The sequence below is a fragment of the Lagopus muta genome, chromosome Z, assembly GCF_023343835.1.
Source record: "Lagopus muta isolate bLagMut1 chromosome Z, bLagMut1 primary, whole genome shotgun sequence".
NCBI classification, from domain to species: domain Eukaryota; kingdom Metazoa; phylum Chordata; class Aves; order Galliformes; family Phasianidae; genus Lagopus; species Lagopus muta.
Window position 1 is genome coordinate 73,785,754 of NC_064472.1, and position 22,435 is coordinate 73,808,188.

At 39.6% G+C, this 22,435-nt stretch overlaps 1 protein-coding gene across 3 annotated transcripts in view; it reads right to left on the minus strand.

The window, feature by feature from the left end:
- Window positions 1–3,698: 3,698 nt before the first annotated feature.
- Window positions 3,699–22,435, minus strand: part of KCNN2 (potassium calcium-activated channel subfamily N member 2) — a 71,902-nt gene continuing 53,165 nt past the window's right edge. For 2 of the 3 annotated variants that reach the window (XM_048932088.1, XM_048932090.1), the window contains 4 exons: window positions 13,133–13,243; window positions 10,990–11,117; window positions 6,078–6,147; window positions 3,699–4,593 (listed from right to left, as the gene is read on the minus strand). In XM_048932088.1, coding sequence (XP_048788045.1) covers window positions 4,306–4,593; window positions 6,078–6,147; window positions 10,990–11,117; window positions 13,133–13,243 — 597 coding nt within the window. In that variant the 3' untranslated portion in view covers window positions 3,699–4,305. The remainder of the gene's footprint in view (window positions 4,594–6,077; window positions 6,148–10,989; window positions 11,118–13,132; window positions 13,244–22,435) is intronic. The other variant, XM_048932089.1, reaches the window with a different exon arrangement.

Below are 22,435 nucleotides of genomic sequence, written 5' to 3' on the forward strand. Positions count from 1 at the left end.
GCTGGCTCATGGCCGACCTGTCGTCCACCAGGACACCCAGGTCCCTCTCCGCAGAGCTCCCCTCCAGCAGCTCATCCCCCAACCTGTACTGCTGCATGGAATTATTCCTCCCCAGATGCAAGACTCTACACTTGCTTCTGTTAAACCTCATCTGTTTTTTTTCTGCCCAGCTCTCCAGCCTGTCCAGGTCTCGCTGAATGGCAGCACGGCCTTCAGGCTGTCAGCCAATCCTCCCAGCTTAGATGAGAATGGCCTCATGTTGTGCCAGGGGAGATTCAGGTTGGATGTTATATATTTCTTCTCTGAGAGAGTGGTCAGGCTGGAATGGGAGGTGGTGGAATCAACATTCCTAGAGGTGTTCAAGAAACGTTTAGATGTTGTACATGCTTTAGTTGGAAATATTGGTGGTAGGTGGACAGTTGGACTGGATGATCTATGATTCTGATCCTCTAAGCACTTGGCTCTGAATGTGTGTGAGCTTCACCATAGCATATACAGCTGTGGCAGTGCTCCTCTAGGCTCAGCTGGCTTCTAGGAAGGTAGCCTGGAGAAGGAAATTTGTGACTCTTTCTACCTGGTCATGTACATAAACTCTTGGGAAGAAAACAGGTTGCTAGGCATGATACTGAAGTGTCAGTGCTTTCATGTCCTCTTCTCCCTTCACTGGGCTGCTTTTTACGTCTTAATGATTATTTTGGAGTCATCTGAAAAGGCAGAAGTGCATTGAGGACTTCCTTTAAAGAAAAAAAAAAATGCATAACAGAATCACAGAATGGCTGGGGTTGGAGGAGGTCTCAAAGATATCTAGTTTAAATCCTCTAGCCATAGGTAGGTTTGCCAACCACAATCAGACTGCCCAGGAACTCATCAGGGCTGGCCTTAAATGTCTCCAGAGATGGGGCATCCGCAGTTTCTCTGTGTACTTTTAGTGCTCTTTGAGTTTCTTCTTTCCCAGATCAGGGTGCAGTACTTACAAGGGCAGAGCAGAGGGGGGCAATCACCTCTCTTACTTGTTTATCAACAATCTCATTGATCTCACTGATTGTATGAGAACTGCTCTGAAAGTAATGACCCTTATTGTATTACATTTGCCCACCAAGTCAGAGATGAATATTGGTGGTATGGCAGTAAAAGTTGAACCTTCCTGCCAATATTCTGGTACATTTCAGTGCCATGTTACAGACAGCAGAAAAGGAGCAGTCTGACAAAATGGAAATGTGTATGAAACAAAGGCGTGTAATTTAATTATCCTTGCAGAAAAAAAACCAAACCAAAACAAAAAACACCTGCATCCATTGACATTTGCACTTTGAGTACTGTGTTCAGTTTTGGGCTCCTCACTACAGGAAAGATGTTGAGGTCTTGGAGTGTGTCCAGAGAAGGGCAATGAAACTGGTGAGGGGTCTGGAGCACAAACCTTATGAGGAGCAGCTGAGGGAGCTGGGATTGTTCAGTCTGGAGGAGAGGAGACTCAGGGGAGACCTCACTGCACTGTACAACTTCCTGAAGGGAGGCTGTGGTGAAGAGGGATTTGGCCTCTTCTCCCAGGCAACAAGCAGGACACGGGGTAATGGCCGCAAGTTGTGCCAGAGGAGGTTGAGGTTAGACATAAGGAAGAACTTTTTCTCTCAGTGATCAGGCACTGCAATGGCTGCACAGGAGGTGGTGGAGTCGCCGTCCCTGGCAGTGTTCAGGAGGCGTCTGGACAACGTGCTGCGTGACGTGGTTTAGTGCTTGTGGTGGCAATGCTGATGAGGAGATGGTTGGACTGGATGATCTTGTAGGTCGTCTCCAACCTTGTGATTCTATGATTCTATGATTCATCAGCTCTTGCTGAATGTTTATGGAGACCTAAGAACACTGCATGTTAGCACAGCGAGGCAGTGTGTGGTGCGTTTCAGATGTAGTGGTTGTCCTCTGCTGGTGCAGATCTGTACAAGTACATCCAAGTACAAGTGCAAGAAAGACACTGAGGCCCTGGAACATGTTCAAAGGAGGGCAGCAAAGCTGGTGAGGGGTCTGGAACACAGGCCATATGAGGAGAGGCTGAAGGAGCTGGGAATGTTCAGCCTGGAGAAGAGGAGGCTCAGGGGAGACCTCATTGCTCTCTATAACTTCCTGAAGGGAGGTTGTAGTGAGCTGGGGGTCGGCCTCTTCTCTTGTGTCATTAGTGATAGGAGCAGAGGGAATGGTTTCAAGCTACGGCAGGGGAGATTCAGGCTGGACATGAGGAAGTATTACTTTTCAGAAAGGGTGGTCAGGCACTGGAATGGACTGCCTAGGGAGGTGGTGGAGTCACCGAGCCTGGGGGTGTTCAAGGAAAGACTGGATGTTGTGTTGAGGGACATGGTTTAGTAGGAGCTATTGGGAATAGGTGAACGGTTGGACTGGATGATCTTTGAGGTCTTTTTCAACCTTGGTGATTCTATGATTCTATGATCCTGCAGGCTCATGTTCATTGCTGTCAAATATGCACAGCTAGTGGTGTTGACGACTCTGAAAAATAGCATTCTGTAGCTGAGAATTTTCTTCACCAAATAGTGTCATTGTGTTTTTGTATCAGTTGTATTTTCCATGGAAATAAACAGGAGGCATTACTTTTGGAGAAGACATGCTTACTACAAATAGTCCCAAAGTGTCTGCTGCTTTTCAGATTATGTATATGTATATGGTTTGGAGAACTTCATGGGCTTGGAGAGAACTGCTCTCCTGTCCTGTCTAGCATGGCTCTGTCCTGACTTTCTACATTACTGTTATCCTTGGCTACCACTACTGAGCAAACCTCTCAACTTTCCGTAGGGCAACCACTTCCTTCAGTTGGATGTTGGTTACATCTGAACTGACATTGTACTTGTTTAAAACTGACAGGTATATCTACTTGTTGGGTTTAGATCCTGTGTCACCCTTGAGATTAAATTAATGGGAGGTGGGCAGGGCTACTATATTTTATAAACAGTAAATACTACAAAATATTACAAAGGTCAAATAACTTTCTGTTTATGAAGAAGAATCAAGAATGCAAGTTGCATGTGCTGAGCATTTAAACTTACCTAAGGCTTGCTACTCTGGAACACAAACCAGGAGAAGAGGCAGAACTTTTTCACATACGTGCACACTATGCTCTGTATTTTTTAAGAAAGCAGGAGGCCTTATTATTTCTGCAGGGAAGCAAAGTCATACAGACACCTCAGTGCTGTAGCTGTAGTCTACAGTAGGTTTACTACAATTTTTGGAAAAAGTTAAAAGTTCCTTGCAAAGCTCTTGACTGCATAGCAGAAACCATAGGGATCACCTAAATGCAATGTGCAGAACACTGCACTGCCATCATGCAAGCGTGTACACCAGGTGCCCGTAATTCACTCCAGGAAAATGAAACATAAAAAAAGAGAGAGGAGTAAATCAGGAGCAACCTGTTATTTTCAAAACACAAACAGCATTCATGGAAGACTTCCACTTTAAAAGTGATGCTCCTCTCTGGATAAACTTACCTGGCACAACTATGAGAGTAGGAGCGTTTATTCGCAGGACCTTACATCTGCTTTTTGCATACCAGCAGCTTTACAAATATTTGGTTTAAAAATTCTTTGCTATTTGTGGTGCATAATTAATTTCATATACATATGTGTATGTATATATTACCTATGGCCGTGTGTACAAAAACTCTAAAAGGATTTAAAAAAAGACACCACACTCCATAATTCATTTTCTAGGATAAACTATATTTTTAATTAATCCCCATTGAAATTGAAGCTGTTGTTGATCTTTTAAAATGACTATACATTATTCAGCACACTGTTAGATGAACACAGATTTTTTTCCCCCTCCACTGCAAGCAAAGTTTAGAGAATCAGTATTACTTCTGAGGGATAATGATTATGCTTCAATTTTGTTTCTTAAAGGTTTATAACTAGACTTTGTGATTGTGAGCTTTTTTAAAAAACTGTTAAAGTTCAAGTAATCAAGAAACAATGTGCAGAAATTAACTTCTTTATTATATTGTATATTCTAGTAAGTAAAGATTGTTTGAAATGCATGAATAAAAAGTCAGTGAAATCGCAGGAGGAACAATGTAATATAGCAATAATAGGTGCATTCATTGTGCATCTGAGAGGAGGAGGGGGAAAAAAAAAAGAAAAAAGAAGAGTTTTCACTCGTTTTGGCCTAAAACATTGTGTTCAGGTTTCCAGGACTCTGACATCAGAACCCAGATAACACTGGTTAGAACCATAGGGCTTTACAATAAAAGCTAAAATATTGACCATATGATGGCAAAAAGTCTTTATTTTGCAGTTAACTTATTGTCTTCTAGCTACTCTCCGATGAAGTTGGTGGTGCTGTGGAGGAGGATCTCCTTCTTCTTGACAAAGATCGTGATCGCTCAGCACTGTAGGTAACATGCTTATCATAATTTTGCATCTGAGCCTCAAGGAAATCCCTGTGTTGCTGGCTGATCGTCTGGCTAATCAGTCCAGGGAGAGCTTGGATGCTACCAATTAAGGTTTCCAGTTTAGTTTCCAGAGTAACAATTCTCTTCTCAAAATCTTCGCTTCTTTCATTTAAGTCAGAAATCATGTCATACATGATGTTTTGAGTCTGGAAGCAGAAGGATGTAAACAAAGGTTTAGATAGATCTTGCAAATACTCTAACATGCAGTAAAATCTACTTATGCACACCAGACATACACGCACACACAATAAAAGAAAAATATGATAAGATGTAGCCTTGTGAAATAATTACACTTGCAGAATAAAATTATTTAGCATTCAGTATAAACTTGCTGCTGCATTTGCTGACAGAAATGTAATGTGTGTTGAGAAGCACTTTGAAAGTCAAAATGTAAATGAATTAGATAAAACACCAGGCCTATCTTCAGAAGCTCAGGTGCTTAGAAACACACCATAACGAGACGTGAACAAAGTCAGTAGTGTAAGCCATAAGACTAAGCATGACAAAGCAGCTTTGTACCCCTTGACTCTACTGTATTTCCTCTTAAAAGCTTTCGTTCTTTTAAGCAGAACACAAATTTTGTTCATTTGTTTTCTCCTTAAATTGACCAAAGTTTCTTATACTGCCTGTAGTAACAGTAGTTGAGTGGGCTGGCTTTGAATTGCAGTGCAAGGAGTACAACTGAATTGCGTACTCCTCCACTTCTGTGTTCTCCTATTCACCTTCCCTCTACAAAAACAGCAGGTGGCTACGGGAATTATACAGGATGAACTTTAAAATGTCACAGTGTGCAGAATTTACGTCACAGAGGTCATCACTGTCTGTTATTTTCCATTTCCTTTTGTGTTTTTTTTTTGTGCAAGCGAGGCAGGTAAGTGGTCAAAAATACTGAATTTCACCATCTTGTAAATTGAGGTTTAGACTTAAAACTAAAAGTGCATATAATTCAACAGACAAACTGGCTGAAGTTCACAAACCATCCAAAGAGAATAAAAATTAACTGAAGGACAGACTGCCTGAAGTATGAAATACTTCAGATGAGTGCAGACAACTCATTTCTCTGCCCTTCCTTTCAAGATACCAACACAATCCCTGAAAGTGAAGCATTCTTCATTAAATAATCTCTGAAAAGTCCTTATCAGCTGCTTATCAGGAAGCAGTAGAGTGAAATGTACTTTCATTAACTCAAATTGTCAGGTGATTCTCTAAAATAAAGGAGAAATAAACACTAAACTGTTAATTTCGGTGGGAGAGCCTGTGTGCTATGATTCCTCAAGGTAAAGTCACTTTCATTGGACAGGAAACCTCTTCAATACACAGGATTGCATTGCTAAGGCCCAGCTGCAGTTCAGTATTTACCACAACCACTGCAGTCACATCAGCTCTCAGGGTCACCCTCTTCACCTCTTTTTCAAATAGCCAAAAAAAAAAAAAAAGAGAATTTAAATTTTGGTCAGAGGCACAAAGAAGATGTTTCATTTAATAAGCCAAACCCAAAACAAATCCATACCTTCATTTCCTTAAAAAAAAAAAACACAACATACCCACACTCTTGTCAACAGTACCTGCATTTGCAAACTCTTCCATTTTGAAAGGATGCATACTAAAACAAGAATAATAGCCTACTAACCTTTGCCAGGTCCACCAAAGTGTTGGCTTGGTCATTCAGTTTCCTTTGCTCCATTTTTACACTTCTTAATCTAAAAAGTGGAATTTCAAGTCAGACGCGTGTGAGAGATCACATAAGGATTTCTAAAAAGCATGCAAGAAACTCACAAGAACAAGTAACTGCATGGACAATGCCTTGAGTACTTTGTGTAAAGTCAAAACCGTTCATGTGCCTGCTACGATGAGAAGCATGCTTCTTCAACACCACAAAAAAAGGAAAGAGCAAGGAAATGTGATGTCCTTGAGAAAACCGTTTGCCATGATTAAAGTTGAATTCAAAAAGGGAGGTAACAGTTTATCCGGACTACATGAAAGAAAGCCAAAACATTCCTCAAAGCCTCAGTATCGTGACAAGTAGATATAGGAAGAAACATAGAACAACTGTTTTGGTTTTTTTTCCATCAGTGTTGCAGTAAGCAAGAATCTTCCCATGCCTACATGACTAGATACAGGTATTAGCCCTGTTCTGTCGGAAATGGATTGGGTTGGCAGGTGTTTGAACCTGATGGAAATACAGTGATAAGTGAGTTTCACATTCATTTAAACACAACTCCCATCTGACTAGCAGCTAAATAATCAGCACACTTGCCAATACGCTTAATTTTCTTACATAACTTGTGAATCTAAATATGCTTACATTTTAAACTCACACTAGACATACATTTACAGGGTACTATTTAAACTAGAGCAGTGAGAAAGTATGCAAGAAGAAGAATGTTTTTCACTTTAATACCTAGCCATGTGCATTACTACTAATTAGTTATGCACAATATTTGAAAGATATACAAACGTTTGTATAGGTTCCCTGAATCAAAGTAAATATTTCTTTTAGATCAACTCCTAAAGGAGTGGTTTATAGGTGTGAATTTCACAAACGAACAACTTCTTGTGCAAACATGAGTGCTTTGCAGCAAAGAATTTTGTGTACTTTCAGTCATTCTGCTGAATGCTGCAAGATACAGCATTTTTTAAAAAATAATACTCTGATTTACGAAAGACACAATAAGGTGCCATGCAGTCTATAGGATGTTATGGGGCAACCAAGATAACCATCTGATAGCTTTCACCAAACGAAAATAACTTGGCAGCATTCTGTGGCATATGATTTGCTAGCTGCCCTGCCTATTTCCCAATTATCGTGCAACTTACAAGGTTAAGTGTATCTTATAAAGCAAACATGATTTCAGTCAGGCATATAAACCTGTTTTTGTATAAACAAGAACTCAACTCATAGCAGTGGCACCAAAGTGTCCCGTATCACTGTGGCTCACCCTCTGCAGCTGCAAAGGAGTTACTCTTCTTCCTTTCTGTGGGCCTCTAAGTGCTCTAAACACTAACGTGGAAATTCGGATCCCCTTTAAAATTAATGACAAAACTGCTGAAGTCTGCAGTGGGATCAGAGTTGTTTCGCCAGTTTTCTGGAACTAAACAACATTCTTCATCTTCAACAGCTGTATGTTTCTGTGAGGGCTTAAAGTTATTTTATTTTAATCTAGAGGCATAATTGGACTCCTTTCTAGTGATGCTTAATTTTCCCACAGGGGAAATGGCTACAAATGACCTCCTAAACACAGAAGTAGATGTCAAGAGAAGTCTTCTTCAAAATACTCTAAAATTGGGAATTTTTTGTTCAAACCTGTAGCTTGATACGTAGCACATATTTATTTAATATCTAGGCTAACCTCCCTGAGAAAGAAAGTGAAGTAACTCCAACTGCTTGCATAAAAACTGACATTCCAGAAGCCTTTCCCTGAAGGCTTCCTTTGGAGCACAACATTAATTCAGATTGTAGGAATGGTGCCTTCAGAGGCTTATGAACTGGAGCTATTCTGAAACCAAAATACGGAGGCATCTCCGAAATATGGACATGTATCATTACAGTCTCAGAAGAGAATAACTAGCAATAGGTGGGTATGTAATGATTTGACTAGAGAATGGCAATCCTGCTGTTTCAGTAGCTCCCAGTATTTGCAGAGCACGTGTTTTCTGCTTTCCTTCTCTACTTGCTAAGTGAGCATGTCAACTGTAGAATTTTGAACACATTTAGAAATTGGGAAAAAAAAATAAAAAAAGGTGCTAGCTGACACCAACATGATAATTCCTAACCACAGTCAACTCAGAACATGTATCCCTAGGTAATGGCAAGTTTTTAGCTGCATCAGCCAGATATAAAGAAAGCTGTCAGATTGTTGTTCTTAAATTCTTTAAGTACGAAACATGTTGACTTTATAAACTTCACTTATCACAGCAAAAGATCATGATTCTGGATCGCGTTTCCATGGCAGCAATCAGACCATTGAAGTTCACAAATAAAACTCTATTTTTTGCATGCAGACAGTGGTAAATTCTGCAAATTTAGAAAGGAATAGCTCATAAAACTTACTTCCGAGCTCTATTTTCATTTTGTTGAAATAAAAAGACAAAACAAAAGAAAAAAAAAACAAAAAAAAACTGTAAAAGATACTAAAACAACCAGATGAGCACAGTGAGCTCAATTCAGCAGGTGAGAAGTACTAGAGAATTGCCACTGCTCCCAGCAATTGCCACAGGTGAAGTTATGATGAAGGAAACTTCAAACCTTCCCACTGACTATCATCTGTACATTTGCTTAGTCATAGTATTTTAAAAGTGGCTTCTAATATATTATTGTTTACTATGATAATAAGACTTTCACCTTATTTAGTATGCATGAAAAGCAAAATCATCCAGGCCAGCCATGGAGATTACCATATTAGGACTGAACTTGTGAGTTTGAAACTGTTATCATAATCTGCTCTGGTTTTAAGTATGAAACTGGCCCTGAAGCTTCACTTGTTTTATTCCTATCTTCAGCCAAATGATTGGAAAGCTGAAGGAAGTGGACCAGGAAAAAAACAATAAGAATCCATAAAGATAGAAGAGAGCCATATTCTACCATGAATTTCTTGGACCCTTGAAAAAAGCTCAGAGATGTACAGGGATAGAAAATAAATCACATTCAGCTACTCAGCTGCAGCTAGAGGGAAGCAAACTGCTAGAGCAATGTTTTCATCCATGAGGCATTCCTTAGCATACTGAAAAAAATTTTTGTGGTTGAATATAACACGTTTTGCAATGGGATACACAGTGCCAAGGGGCAGAGTTACATGGATTATTAACACACCTGTTTGAAGTTTGGCTGGCACAGCAAGGAAGAAACTTACTGCTGCCATGTTCTCCACCCAACCCAATTAATGAATTTTTAAGGCAGGTGCAGGACAGCAGTTTACAGACTATGAAGCTCTTCTGAGTTCGAATGAGCTGCAGATTGAGCCTGCTGTGCTTTTTAGATTCTTATTTGCATACAAGTGCACGCACACATACACACAAGAAATAGCGAGGTTAAAATGTTAAGGAATAATCTTTGCAATAAGGCATTCAAGTCCAGCAAAGGATATGCAGGACATGCCATCCTCTACCCTAAAACCCCAGCCAGCCCTCTCCCTGCCTCCCAGTCCTTTAAGCTGAAAAGGATAACTCAACTAGGCTGATACACTTTTTACTTATGAGAAGAATGTCTCAGCTTTTGCAGTCCTTCCATTGCCTCAAGTGTATCTGTGGCATAGTAACATATAATCCCGCAAGTTTGCTAAGTATGAAGTAGTAATCAAGGTTATTGAATGCTTAATACCTTCAAGGCTTAACTACCTATTCATTTAAAACATTGTTATGAAACTGAGAAGCAATGTCTGTAAGCCTATATTTACCAATAGGAAGTAAGGAAACCTTGCTTTTCTTTCTCTGCCTCATGGAAGATGAGCCAGGAATCCTTTTTCACTGCACAGAAGTGGATCACATGGGCACTCTCCTTGCAGGCTGGCTCACACAGACTCACAGGGAGAACTTATCAAAATATCAGTTCAAAATGAACCTTAAACACTTGATCCACATTTCCCCAAGGATCTCAGAAAACCCATTTCATAGGCCCTACAACAAATGGCTTCCTCAGTCTGGATACAGACATCGAGCAGCATGGATAAATAGTAGCATGGGTGCTGATCATTCCTTATGATGAATTTGTGGTTCCTGGGGACAAAAGCCTCTTCCCCCTGACCCCCGATATGATCCAAAGAGTAATGGAATCATCACAGAGGTCTGTTGAGCTTTATGTGCTTTATGACAAATACATACTATGAATTTCAGTTAATACTTAAAGTCTGGCATTATTATATTACTGCTCACAGCTCTCATGCTTGTCTGCAAACCTTTGGGAGTTCATTAGGGAGGAAGAACTCATTGGAATTACAGCAAAGGTATTCAAGGGTCGTACAATGTCTGTTGGAATATGATAATTTTCTGTGTATTGGGTTCATACCTTGCACACCAACACCTGACCTCCTCTACTGAGGAAACAGAAGCAAACTGCTGTTAAGCTGTGAAAAGGAAGCTTGATGCACACTCTTAATTAAGTACTACATCAATACTGATATCCTCTCTTCAACTATTTCATTCTGATCTGAAATTACCGAATCTACAAATGATTTTTTTTTCTTTTCTTCTATCTGTTGTAGCTTGTATCTTACTACCTGTAAACAAATACATAACAGCAAAGGACAGTTACAGTGGCAAAAGACAAATATGTCTTAGCTATTTCAGGAAGCATGGGAAACTAAGAAAACTACAAACAACTCTGATTTAACTTGCGTTGGGCATACACAGTTAACATACCTTCTGTTGAAAGCAGGTATACAGTAAAACCTTATTTTTGTCATTCTCAAATAAAAAACTCAAGAGCAATATTTTCTGAAAAGGGAGAAAGAGAGCATAGGAAATAGAAACTAAAGGAAACAGAGAAAAGAAGGGGAAAAGGGAGAGAAAATAGCTGGAAAGGAAAACCAAAACAAAATAGTACTTACTGATGAATAGCTTGCAAGAATTTGCGCTGATGTTTCCTTACTTTTGCATGGTCTATCTTTTTAACCAGCTTTGTGTTTTTATAAATTAACCATGTTTCCCTGAGTACATTGGCAGCTGCATTTTTCACCTGTTTAATAAAAGAAAAACACCAACCTGACAAAAAATATTATTATGTCATGTTTTTTTTTTGTTTGTTTGTTTTCCTGTTGCTTTTTTATTATGTCCCTGCCAAAACATGGGAAATGGGTACATGGAGGAGCTGCAGCAGAAAGAGCAGAGAACAGAAGCTGGACCAAGGGCACTACTGAGCAATTTCTGTGTTGTTACTTACAATAATGCTACCAACTATCTTTGCATCTGAGAATCACCTGTCCTTCTTTAACAGAGCTTGTACGACCCGGCATTTATGGCAATACAAATTACAGCAAGAAAATACCGATAATTATCTGCATGGTAATTCACTGCAATATTTTATCAGATCATAAAGTTCTTCTCGTTCTTGTTGTATTGTTATTACCTTCTTTCTCTTCGCAGTTTTTACAGCCTTTTAAACATCCAGAGCTGCTTGAGCGTGTTTTTGTTGTTTACATTTTGCCGTCGTGTTTTTTTTTCTTACCATTCTTAGAGGAGATGAAAAAAAAAACAAAACTCCCTAATTAATGTAGACAATGTTTTGTTTCTTAAGGGTTTTGATTTTTTTTTTCTTTAAAAGAGACTTTCCATAAAATGTTAAAGAGTACCCACAGTTCCTTCCTCCGTTACCTTCAAGAACGACTGAAAACAACCAACAGAGAATTTCAGTGCAGTATTTATTAACAGAATTAGTAGGTTAGTTGCAAAGGCTATTGATCTTTATATTTTCTCCTTCCAACTGTACATTATGCCAGTTGCTGCGGCATCAAAGTAAGCCACTGCATAGGTAATGGCACTGTAGGAATGCAAAGCAGCAGCTCCATCCAGCAGGAGGTTCCCACCTTGTATGTGCACTGCAGAACCCTGGGCTTGACTTCAGTGGGAGCTAAGTCACATTTTAGAGACTGCTGCACAACCTCTGCCTGGCCCTTGCAGTTTTCCCAGAAGATATGGCTAACTTCAGGTGACGTGGAAACCTCTGCACTGTCTGTGTAATGCTGGCCAGTAATCCGTCGTGCACCTCAGACTTGTTTGCTTTTCATTTGCTTTGAGTGCCATGCGTTTGAAGCTACAAAGCACCACTCAGGTACACTATGAGACTGATAATTAGATTTACATGAAGGTATACAGGAGAAGCTTTAAAAAGCACAAGTGAACACTAGGCTCCAAATCTGGCCAATCTCTGCAAAGCCTTCTTTTCTCCTACAGGACATTTAGAGTTCAGTTGTCGGTTTCAATGAAAAAATATTCCTATCAGATCTTCCAAACAGCAACTTCTTACCTCACCATGGGCAAGCACTGAAGCTGTCTGTAGCTCCTACTCACTTTTGTGTTTCCTCACCAGTGACCTGTTTTTCTTCTATAATGGACTTCTTTCATTTTCTAAGATGTTATTCGTGAATTAAAAAAATAGGAATGTCTCATACAAATTGAAATTGGTGTTTCTTTAATGAGTTCTAACAACTTCTGAAGTCTTTTTTGTTTCGTTTTGTTAAACCATCGCTTTTGACGTATTTCTGTTATCTACAAAGCATCTTTCAGGGTGCTTCATTGCTGTATGTAGCTGAATGAACGCTGTGCTGAGCACACCAAGCAGTTGCAAAGACTGCCTCATTCACAAGGTATGAATCGGGATTTTTTTTTTAAAAGAATATCCTGCATAGCTTGAAATTCTTACTTATCAGTCATTTTACCTATTTTAGCTATAAATTCTTCTCCTATGCTTTGCATTTCTTTAACATATAGCTCTCTAGTTTCACCATATTTTGCTGTTGTTTACTCCAATTATCATACAGCTGGAAGACCCTCCACAGAAGAATACTCAAATCATCAAAAATCTGCATTTATCCTCAATTCCAAGAAAAGCTCAGAGCATTCGACTTCCTCCTTTCGAAATCACAATTATGAAAAAGTCCAGTAGAAGAATGGAGCAGGAGACCACTTAAAACAAATGCAAAAGTAAGTTAACATACATTTCCTTTTCAGTTGTGAATATAAAGTGTGACTTACTCTTTTAGTTAGCTGGGTGTCCATCATGAAATTATGCACATGTTTTTCAGCTTTGGTAAGTTCTAACTTCCTTGCCACCACAGCTACCACCAGTGCAGTGCACCCAGCACCCTGAAAACAATAAAACAAACCCCCAAAATGTTACTACTGCATTTTGCAGAGTTTTTAGTGGAAGTTTCTCCTTTGTTGTAGAAATACAGCAAGCATCAGGTATTTCAAGCCTGTTAAATACACTGAAGATGCTACAGCTATTTCTATTGAAAGTAATAGAAAAAGTCAGCAGTTACAGGCTGGTAAACTGTCAAAGCATCCAAATAATTAGTGAGCAGCATCATTTAAAAGTCCTGCTTTGTATTTTTCCTCCAGTGGTTAAAAATTTGAAGACATCCCATTTCTAGTGCATAAGAAAGGGAGGCTGGTGAACAAAACATCTTCCAAAACCCACAATGTTAGTAAAGAAATGCAAAATATGCCCTGCTCTTAACAACTGTCTCAAAGTTACAGCAATTGCAAAAGATGAAATAGGATTAGATGAGCATCTAGGACACACACACACACACACACAAGCTTCCTAGAATTTGTTATATGGGCCAAAAATAAACGTATTATCAATGCAGTATTTATTCATTTTAATATAGTTCTAAGTTGCTCTCTGGAGACTTCACTTACTTTTTCCTACAATACTTCTGCTTTGCTTATTACCATTTGAAACAGCACACGTAAACAACACATCTAGTAAAAGCTGGGTAGAGAAAATACCAAGTTCCTAATTGGTGCTGCCTGTATGTATGCATACACATTGCATATGCACACATCCATGCTCCTAGCGTCCAAGTTCCTTTGTTCCTTTTGTTCCTAGTGTCCAAGCGAAGTATCTTTGTTACCATTATAATTTTTGTGGGGTCTTTTTTTTTTTTTTTTGGGGGGGGGGGGGGGGGGGGGGGCACTGGAGTGGTTAAAGGGGTTAATGGGAAGAATATTAAAACCTTAACAATAATCTCCACCAAAGCTGACCTCTAGATGAACCTCACAACCAAGCACTATCTGATCATTACTGAAACATAGCTTAGATAAAACGTCTCATCAGAAAGAGATGTAGCTTAAATAAAATGTTATGAGAATATTAACCTTGCCTTGTTTAGAAGCATGGTATTTAATGCCTGAAAAAGGCACAACTTTAAAAAGTACACAAACTCCCTTGGTTCCTCCTTGAGAACTGGCCAGGCTTGAGGTGGAATCCAAAAAAGGAGAACGATACCAGATGTTTCTGCCCTTGAAGCAGTGGAAACTTGTTTATCCAACAATATAAGAGCTGGATCCTTTTGCAGAGAAATTGGAGAACTCACCTAAGGATGGATACATCACATAGGACATCCCAGTTGCTGGGAAAGACTCTCCAAACCATTGCTGTAACCAGGGTTCCCCAGTGACTGTGGATCTGGATGACGGTAATGTATTAAGGGCAATTGGTGATGTTTCTTTCCTAATCACTGCAGTTAATCTTACATTGTAATGATTAGGTGCATTACCTCGACATGTTCTATTGCTTCTGTCTCATTTCACCTTGCTTTGTTTTGTTCTTGCTGTCTAATTTCACTTACTATTTTATTGCTTTAAGTGTAAGTAAAGATAAACCCATTTCTTTAACTTGGTGTTGGTGTCCTTTGTGCTTGGAAAGGACATTGTAAAAACGATCTGTCACACAGTGAGAAACAGCATGTATTATACACAATCAAGGTATCATCTACTTGAACATCATTACTAAAATCAGCTGGGTTTGTAGGGTTTTTGTTTGTTGCTTGTTTTAAATCTCTACATGTTCTCCTTTTTTTTAAGTGTAAAAATCACATTAAATAAATAAGGCTGCATTTAACTTGCATGTTCAGTCCCACCTACGCGTTGTTACACTTGCATCAGTTATTCTCTAGTGTAAAGCAGTCTCTTGTTGCACATTCAAACTTGCTCTATTTTCAGCCACAGAACTTCCTTCCACTTTCTGTATTTCTCTTGTTAATTTGTTTTCTCGGTTTCTTTCTCCTCCAATATTTGCCTTGCTGTCTCCAGAAGATGCAGACTACATCTCTGAAGCTAGCTTCCTGAATACAAATTCCACTACTAAACACATACAGAATGGAAAATAAACTCACTGGAGCCCCTTATTCACAATGCCTCCAATTAAGCTTCCATTCCAATGATAGATCATTCCAGGAAAATCACCTGCTCTCTCAGACAGACCTGATCTCTGCAGTCAGTTCTTACCTTGCAAAGGTACAGCACTCTTTAACACTCTCTTCAATGTATCCCTTGTGATTTTGCTGCACTTCCCCATCTAGCTTCTCTTCTGTCCTCCACCCAAGCTTTAAAACTTTGCTGTGCCCTCTCCCTCTGCTTGCCAGTCCTTTGTGTTGAGCAAAGCTGTCATACATTTGAAGTCTCTCTTCATGAGACAAGGGCAGAACTGGGACAGCTACAGCCACTCATTTGCATTCCCACATCCCATTCTATGACAGAACGTATAAAGACAACTAACACTGGGGACTGAGGGCTTCAGGAATGCACCCAGCTTTTCAAGGTCTGGGCAGGAGCTGCTCTCTACCGTGTGCCCTACACCCCCCACAGACAGCTCTTTTCCAGTCTCCTTCCTATGAGGGATAGCAGGAGGGAGCTGCTAACATGCAAGACGCTTTTCTGCGGGCAAAAGAATAAGAATTTCATACAATAGGAAGAAAAAAAAAAAAAAAAGGGAAAAACAGAAATCTTTTGGCCCACTCAGAATAACTGGCCAAATGTTGCTCCAGTGACATAATCTGATTTCTGCCTGCTTACAGCAAGAATGCTAAAATAGGTTGAGGTGGTTAAAACAGTCTGGTCTGGCAAAGTAGTACAAAACAGCTGTTTGTGCCAAGGAAAGACAAATACTAGATTCCTGTTGTCATTACCACCAGAACAGATTCTTGCAATCATGCAGCACGTTAGATGCAATTACCCCTTTTGGCTTTTTAGCTTTCACAGTTTCTCAAAACTGCAGAAAAATTTTGCATGATGAATGTTTGAGCATGTTGGTAACTTGCTCCATTTGCTAGAAACATGCAAGTAGATAAAACAGAATTAACCATCCAGCATTTCTTCCACGTGCTGTATGAAAAAGAGCTAGTCAGCAATCATAAAGTTTAAAAACTAATCTATTTGAATTTTTCTGCTTGCCAGAAAAATCACAGAATGGCTTTGATTGCAAGGAACCTTAAAGATCATTTAGTTCCAACCGCCCTGCCATGGGCAGGGTTGCTAAGCAATACATCAGGCTGCCCAGGGTTCCATCCAACCTCCCCTTCAGGGATGATGCATCCACAACATCTCTGGGGAACCTGATCCAGCACCTAACCACCCTGTGACAAAAATCTCCTAACATCTTTCAGTTTAAAACCATTCCCTCTTGGCATATCAGTTTGTGCAGAAAGACAGTCTCCCTCCCATTAATAATCCCCTTCAAGTACTGGAAGCCACAATGAGGCCTCTCCAGAGCCTTCTCTTCTCCAGGCTGAACACTCTCAGCTGCCTAGTCTTTCTTCATAGGAGAGGTGCTCCAGCCCTTTGATCACCCTTGTGGCCCTCCTCTGGACCCCCTCCAACAGCTCCACATCTTTCCTGCATTGGACTCAGTACTCCGGATGGGCTCCATGAGATGCAGCTCAAGATGCTGTCGGTCTTCCATGCTGTGAGCACACACTGTTGGCTCAAATCAAGCTTTTCATTCACCAGAACCCCAAAACCCTTCTCCATAGGTCTGCTCTCAATTTGCTGTGCATACATGGGACTGGCTCAATTTAAGTGCAACACCTTGCATTTGCCCTTGTTGAATCTGATTAGGTTCACAAAAAACGTGGTAGCTGAACAAACTTAACTACCAAACCAGGGGAAGCATAAAAGATATGAGCTGAAAATTGGCTTCTCTAAAATGACAAAGACTCTGCTAATGAACTGAGTGAAGCCTATATTATTGCTGTAAAGATCTAGCATTGACAGACACAGATCTTCCGAATGCTTGATTGATATAAAAGATTCTCCGCTGGTGTTCACAAAGCACAAAGTCTGAAAACAAAGAGATAACACATGCTCAGTCTTTCAAACGGGCTGAAAAAAAACGTTGGCCTGGATTTGACTGCATAGTGGCATCATATCTCTCCTTTTGATCATCAGATCTCTCTTTTTAATTTAAAACTTGCATTCACGATCAGTAAAATCTCGAAGCATGAGATTTACAACCATTACACCGTGCAGAACACCCTTTGACTGTCAAACCTTATAGCCTCAGTCCTGTATGACAACTTCAGCACACTCTTTGTATCTAATGTTCTAAGCATGCTACTCTATCCAGAACAAAGAATGACGACTCAAGTTTAGATGCTCACACAAGTAAGCAATAATCCAGGAAAGATCTCCTTAGCTATTTTTACTGCATATAATCAAAATAAATTTGCATGAATAGAAGTGTGCGTGGTTATACATATATGGGCTCATACATGTATTTACACACTTGTTAAATACTTGTAGGCTTATTTCTTAGTTTCACAAGCCTAGTTGATGACTGAAAAAGTGGTAGCATGGACTAAGTTGAGCCAAAAAAATACAATATGTCAACAAGCACTGGCTTTTTGACATAAAGCTTATGCTATTACAAAAAACAGACAAGAAAGGTGAAATTAATTGAATTTTAAGTTATATTTTAAATTTACCAGCTGAAAAAAAACCTAAATATTCTATTCAGAACAAAGTAACTGTGACTTGACACTGCCTTTCACTTTGCCATTAGACCTCAAACTGCAGCATTTCCTAACTGCTCAGACAGTTAAAACTTTCCTCTTGGTATTTAGATCTGAATTATTCTAAGCACTGCTTCATCTGCTTGAATAAAGCAAACTCCCTTCTCAATGGCATCATACATGGAACATTTAACCTCAGTTTCAGTATTTTACACCTCTAGGCTCTTCCAACTCATCAGTATGGAAGCAATGTATTGTGGTTCTGATAATCCCTTTTTCAGACAAAATCCTTTGCATTGTCCCTTGGCTAAGAAAAATTTCTCCACAAAAAGCCCAAATCTAACATGTAGTTTTCTTTCAAGTTACATCCTCCCCCACCATGCATCCCAGTCTTTTTTAGGCTATTACTACAAATCCAAACAAAACAATACTAAGGATTCTTGCTATGCTAAGATCACCTAATACCACCTTCTCATTCCCCATTCATTTTACATGACCAAGATGCTGAGCTGCTCAGGAATTTGGAGTATCTTCTTTGTAGTATTTTTATACAGTACCAATAGGGTAACATGTTTAAAAGTATTGAAGGGTTGCAATACTATAAATGACAATAAATGAATATGGTGGGTATTAACCAACATCATTAAAGACAACACATCATAATGCCAGACCTGACTGTCCTTCTTCTCCTCTAGATCCTGCTAAGCTTATGCATTAATGCATTCTTTCATATAGCAGAGGATGTGCCTTTTGCCCTCTATCATTCTTTTCATTGAAGCAGCTCACCCTCAGCTTTCCATCCCTATCAGGATTGCTTGTCCAGAGCTGGCTAGCTTCAAGTTCTGATAGGAAATTGTACACTATGGCAAACCACAGCAGACACAGCCATGTCAGCTAGAGGTAAAATCTATTGTTGCCCAGAGAGATTAACATGACAGAAATCAGATCTGATGATAGTGAGGTTATGAAGTTTTGGCTGAGATCATGCCTTTCCTACCACTCAACTGACAAAACACACAGTGACGCCAAAACGGCAGGGTTCAGATTAAGAGGTAATAAAACCTACTGCTTGCAATGAGTGCCCTCAAGGGGGCTGTTGCAGTGAAAACCAGAGAGGTTCTTGAAGAATCTTCAACTAAAGGGTTATGTTTGGCGGCTACTTTTGTTATCCCTTTCACAGTCTAAGAGAAGGAGAGTTAACACTGGCTGATGAACTGCACCGCAAACAACAGCAGTTCAGAAGGCTGTGATTCGGAGAAACCCCACACTCCAAGTAAATGCATCTGGCATTTCCAGTTGGTTCTTTCTTCAGTAAGGTTCCATAATATATTTACAAGACAACAGTGAACTGAGAAATTTCTACAGCAGCCTGGAGGTCATATATATAACACATATGCCTGAAGGATTCTACTGGTGAAAAAGGAAGCGACATGGGGTATCAGTGTTTCAGCTGAAGGTCTCCTGGCAGCCTTGGTTTACTGGACTGGAAGTGAAGTGCAGTCTTTAGTGCTGTTGTTGTCATGAAAGCGTCCTGCTATACTTGCCTGTAGCTGAAAGAAGAGACCTGCAACATTTCTTGCTCATTTCCCTTGGGATCCACTGGGGGAGAGAGAAGGTCTGCTTTGCAGACACATGGCTCTGGTGGGAAATCTAGCTCTGCACCAGAAAAGACACAACATTCTTCCTGCTGCTCTGCATAAAATGAAAAGCTTTTAAGAATTTAAACAGATACTCTCTTCACTCGGCTCTCTGGAAGGTGGAATTAATGGACCACAAAGGGAAGGGAAAAAAAAAACTTGCTTGAAGTAAAAAAAAAAAAAAATCTCCAAAACAAGCAATGCAAAAGTTGAGGGAGGACTCCATCCACAGGACAGAGGGTATGGAAGAGGTGTTGCATGAGTGTATTTTGCATTTGTCAGAGTTCACTGGGAAAGATGTGTAACTTTGCAACACTGAACCAAAGGAAGATGAGTAATAGGACAAAAACTATACTGTTTCAGTCAAAAATATGACTAAAAATAGTTTTGCATTATTTATGTTTTCATATATTCAGTATTTGCATGGTTACTATTGTCTTCAGGGGAGTTTGCACTGCAGCTAGAATTCTGTTGAATTATAGATCTTTCATCCATGAACAGCAGATGAGCAGATTCCTCTACTTCCCATTAGCCCGTAAAGTTTTCATCAATGATGCAATAAATAAGTAATGAGAATTTCATGCCATACAAAAATAACTGCAATTGATTAAATGTTCCTACACAGTAAGGGGAAGTGGCAATGGGGGATGAAGTGAAGTCATCTTCAGTAAAGCAAGTTGAGTACAGGGAAAGGCTTCTGGAGACATGAAAGACAATCTCTAAGAATCTTCTAAGAAGGAACCTGTAAACAGCAGTGCTGCTGACTCAGACGAGTCTGGTCACTGAATGCACTATGGTGGCTGGGTTCCTGGGAAACCTATAGTGGCCATAAAATCCCTTTTGGCAATCATGATGCTGCATACTTAACATGAAAAAAAAAAAACTTTTTACTGAGCAAGGAGACAAAATCCCATTGCACTTAACAAGCAGGCTCATCAGCCTACAAAGCTGATGGGAAACACTAGTCCATTAGACAGAATGATACCCAATTATGATGTTCTTGCCCAAAAGGTAGGGTAAATACAAACTCTCCTAAGAATACATGTAAAAAAAAAAAAGTATACTAATGGTCTTGTGTTAAATCCGAAGTTATTGCAGGTGAAACAAAACCAACTTACATACTTTCAAAACAAAGTACAGGTTATCTATTCTACAACAATCAGCTCCAGTCATATTTATGTAAAATGAAGATATCATGGGACAACTGCTTTTCATTCTAGTTAGTAACTGTCTGCCTATGAACTTCAAAAATCCTGATGAGATATGAGTGGGAAATAGAGCTCCTCTCACACTTCACAAACTTCCCTGCTCTGCAGTGAAAGAGGCAGAGTTGGAAACCTTCAGAGCCCCTGCTCCACGGCAGGCCTCTCCTACAGCGCAGGGAACTTCTGCTCCACACCTGAAGCACCTCCTGTCCTCCTTCTGCACTGACCTTGGTGTCTGCACAGCTGTTTCACATATTTCACTCTCATCTGCTCCTGTGCAGCAGTTTTTTTCTCTTTCTTAAATATGCTTTCTGGAAGTGCAACAGTATTGCTGGTCCCTTTTGTGGCAGCTGGAGATGGCTCTGGTTGGATGTGAGACACCTGCTGGCCTCTTCAGTCTTCCCACCATCGTAACACTGCCATATAAGCACAATACACTTCTAATGGGGGGATTCAGATGTTCTTTCTAGAGGAGCTCAAGAGTTTCTGATCTGTGAAACTTTTAATAGTTGCACTGCACAATGCAAAAACCTTTAATTGTCTTTTTCATTTTATGTTTCTGCTTGACACACTATCTAGTTACATTCTATTTATTTTAAGAGGAACAGAAACTGTCTCTTTTGAAACCTAACATCACTTACTATTGAATGATACCATATACCTGAAACATAGACCCCAAACACTACCAATTTGCATGAAGAGCTTCTCATATATGTCTTTCTATACTTTTAAGGAAACAAAAACTGAGCTGTGTTCCAGTTTTTAACTCCTCCCATAGGCTTTTCATCAACAAAGTTAATCAAAACACTGCAATCTTTTGCCACCAAGCAATACAAATGGTAGAAATTTTAGAGATTCCAGATCAATGTGCAAAATGTTCTAAGCAAACCTTTAAGTGCAAACACAAACTATTATTCCTGTTCTGCCACTATAAAATGAGGACTCTCTTCTATCAGTTCAGTCAGATGTCAAGCAACCAAGCAGTATACAAGTGTGCAAATCAAAACACGTTTCTGCATTTCATAAAAAATTACATAATTCTGCCACTCATCACAGAATCAATGTAAAGAATCATCTTTTTATAAAAAATCCCACAATGTGTTAGGCAATATTATGTGAAGCTATGTGCACAATTTTAGTACATTATCCATAAGAAGTTCTGTAACACAGTTCTGCTATCAAGCAGCTTCTTATTTAGACACTACAATCTATAAACACATCGACTACTTTCTAACTACTCAAGTGGGAGCTCTTCATCTAGACAAAAGGGGTTCAAAGATGCTACTTAAAAGTGTTCCAGATTAAACATCAACTTTATCACATTTAAGAAAATCTTCATATTTAAAGTGTTTCTTTCATAGGATAATTTGGAGTTCCTTTCAGTAACAGAACCATTTAAGCTGCAATTTTGGCAACAACGTGCCGTGACTCTGAAAGAACAGTTATTTCACCTAAAGCAATCTTCATCCAAGCCGCAGCCAACAACTTTGCATACCCTTGCCACTCATAATTTTCTTCTGGCAGGATAAATTTGGCTTACCAGTTCAGCATGTCTGCTTTTCAACTATGGGCAGCTGGCCCTTCAGGAAGATTCTGCATCCTCATCTCTGAATCATACAGTAAATGCACAAGCTCACCACATAAAGTTCAAAAGGAAAAGAATACTTCTCAGTCCTTGCAAAAGTTGCTTGTATCTGCAGT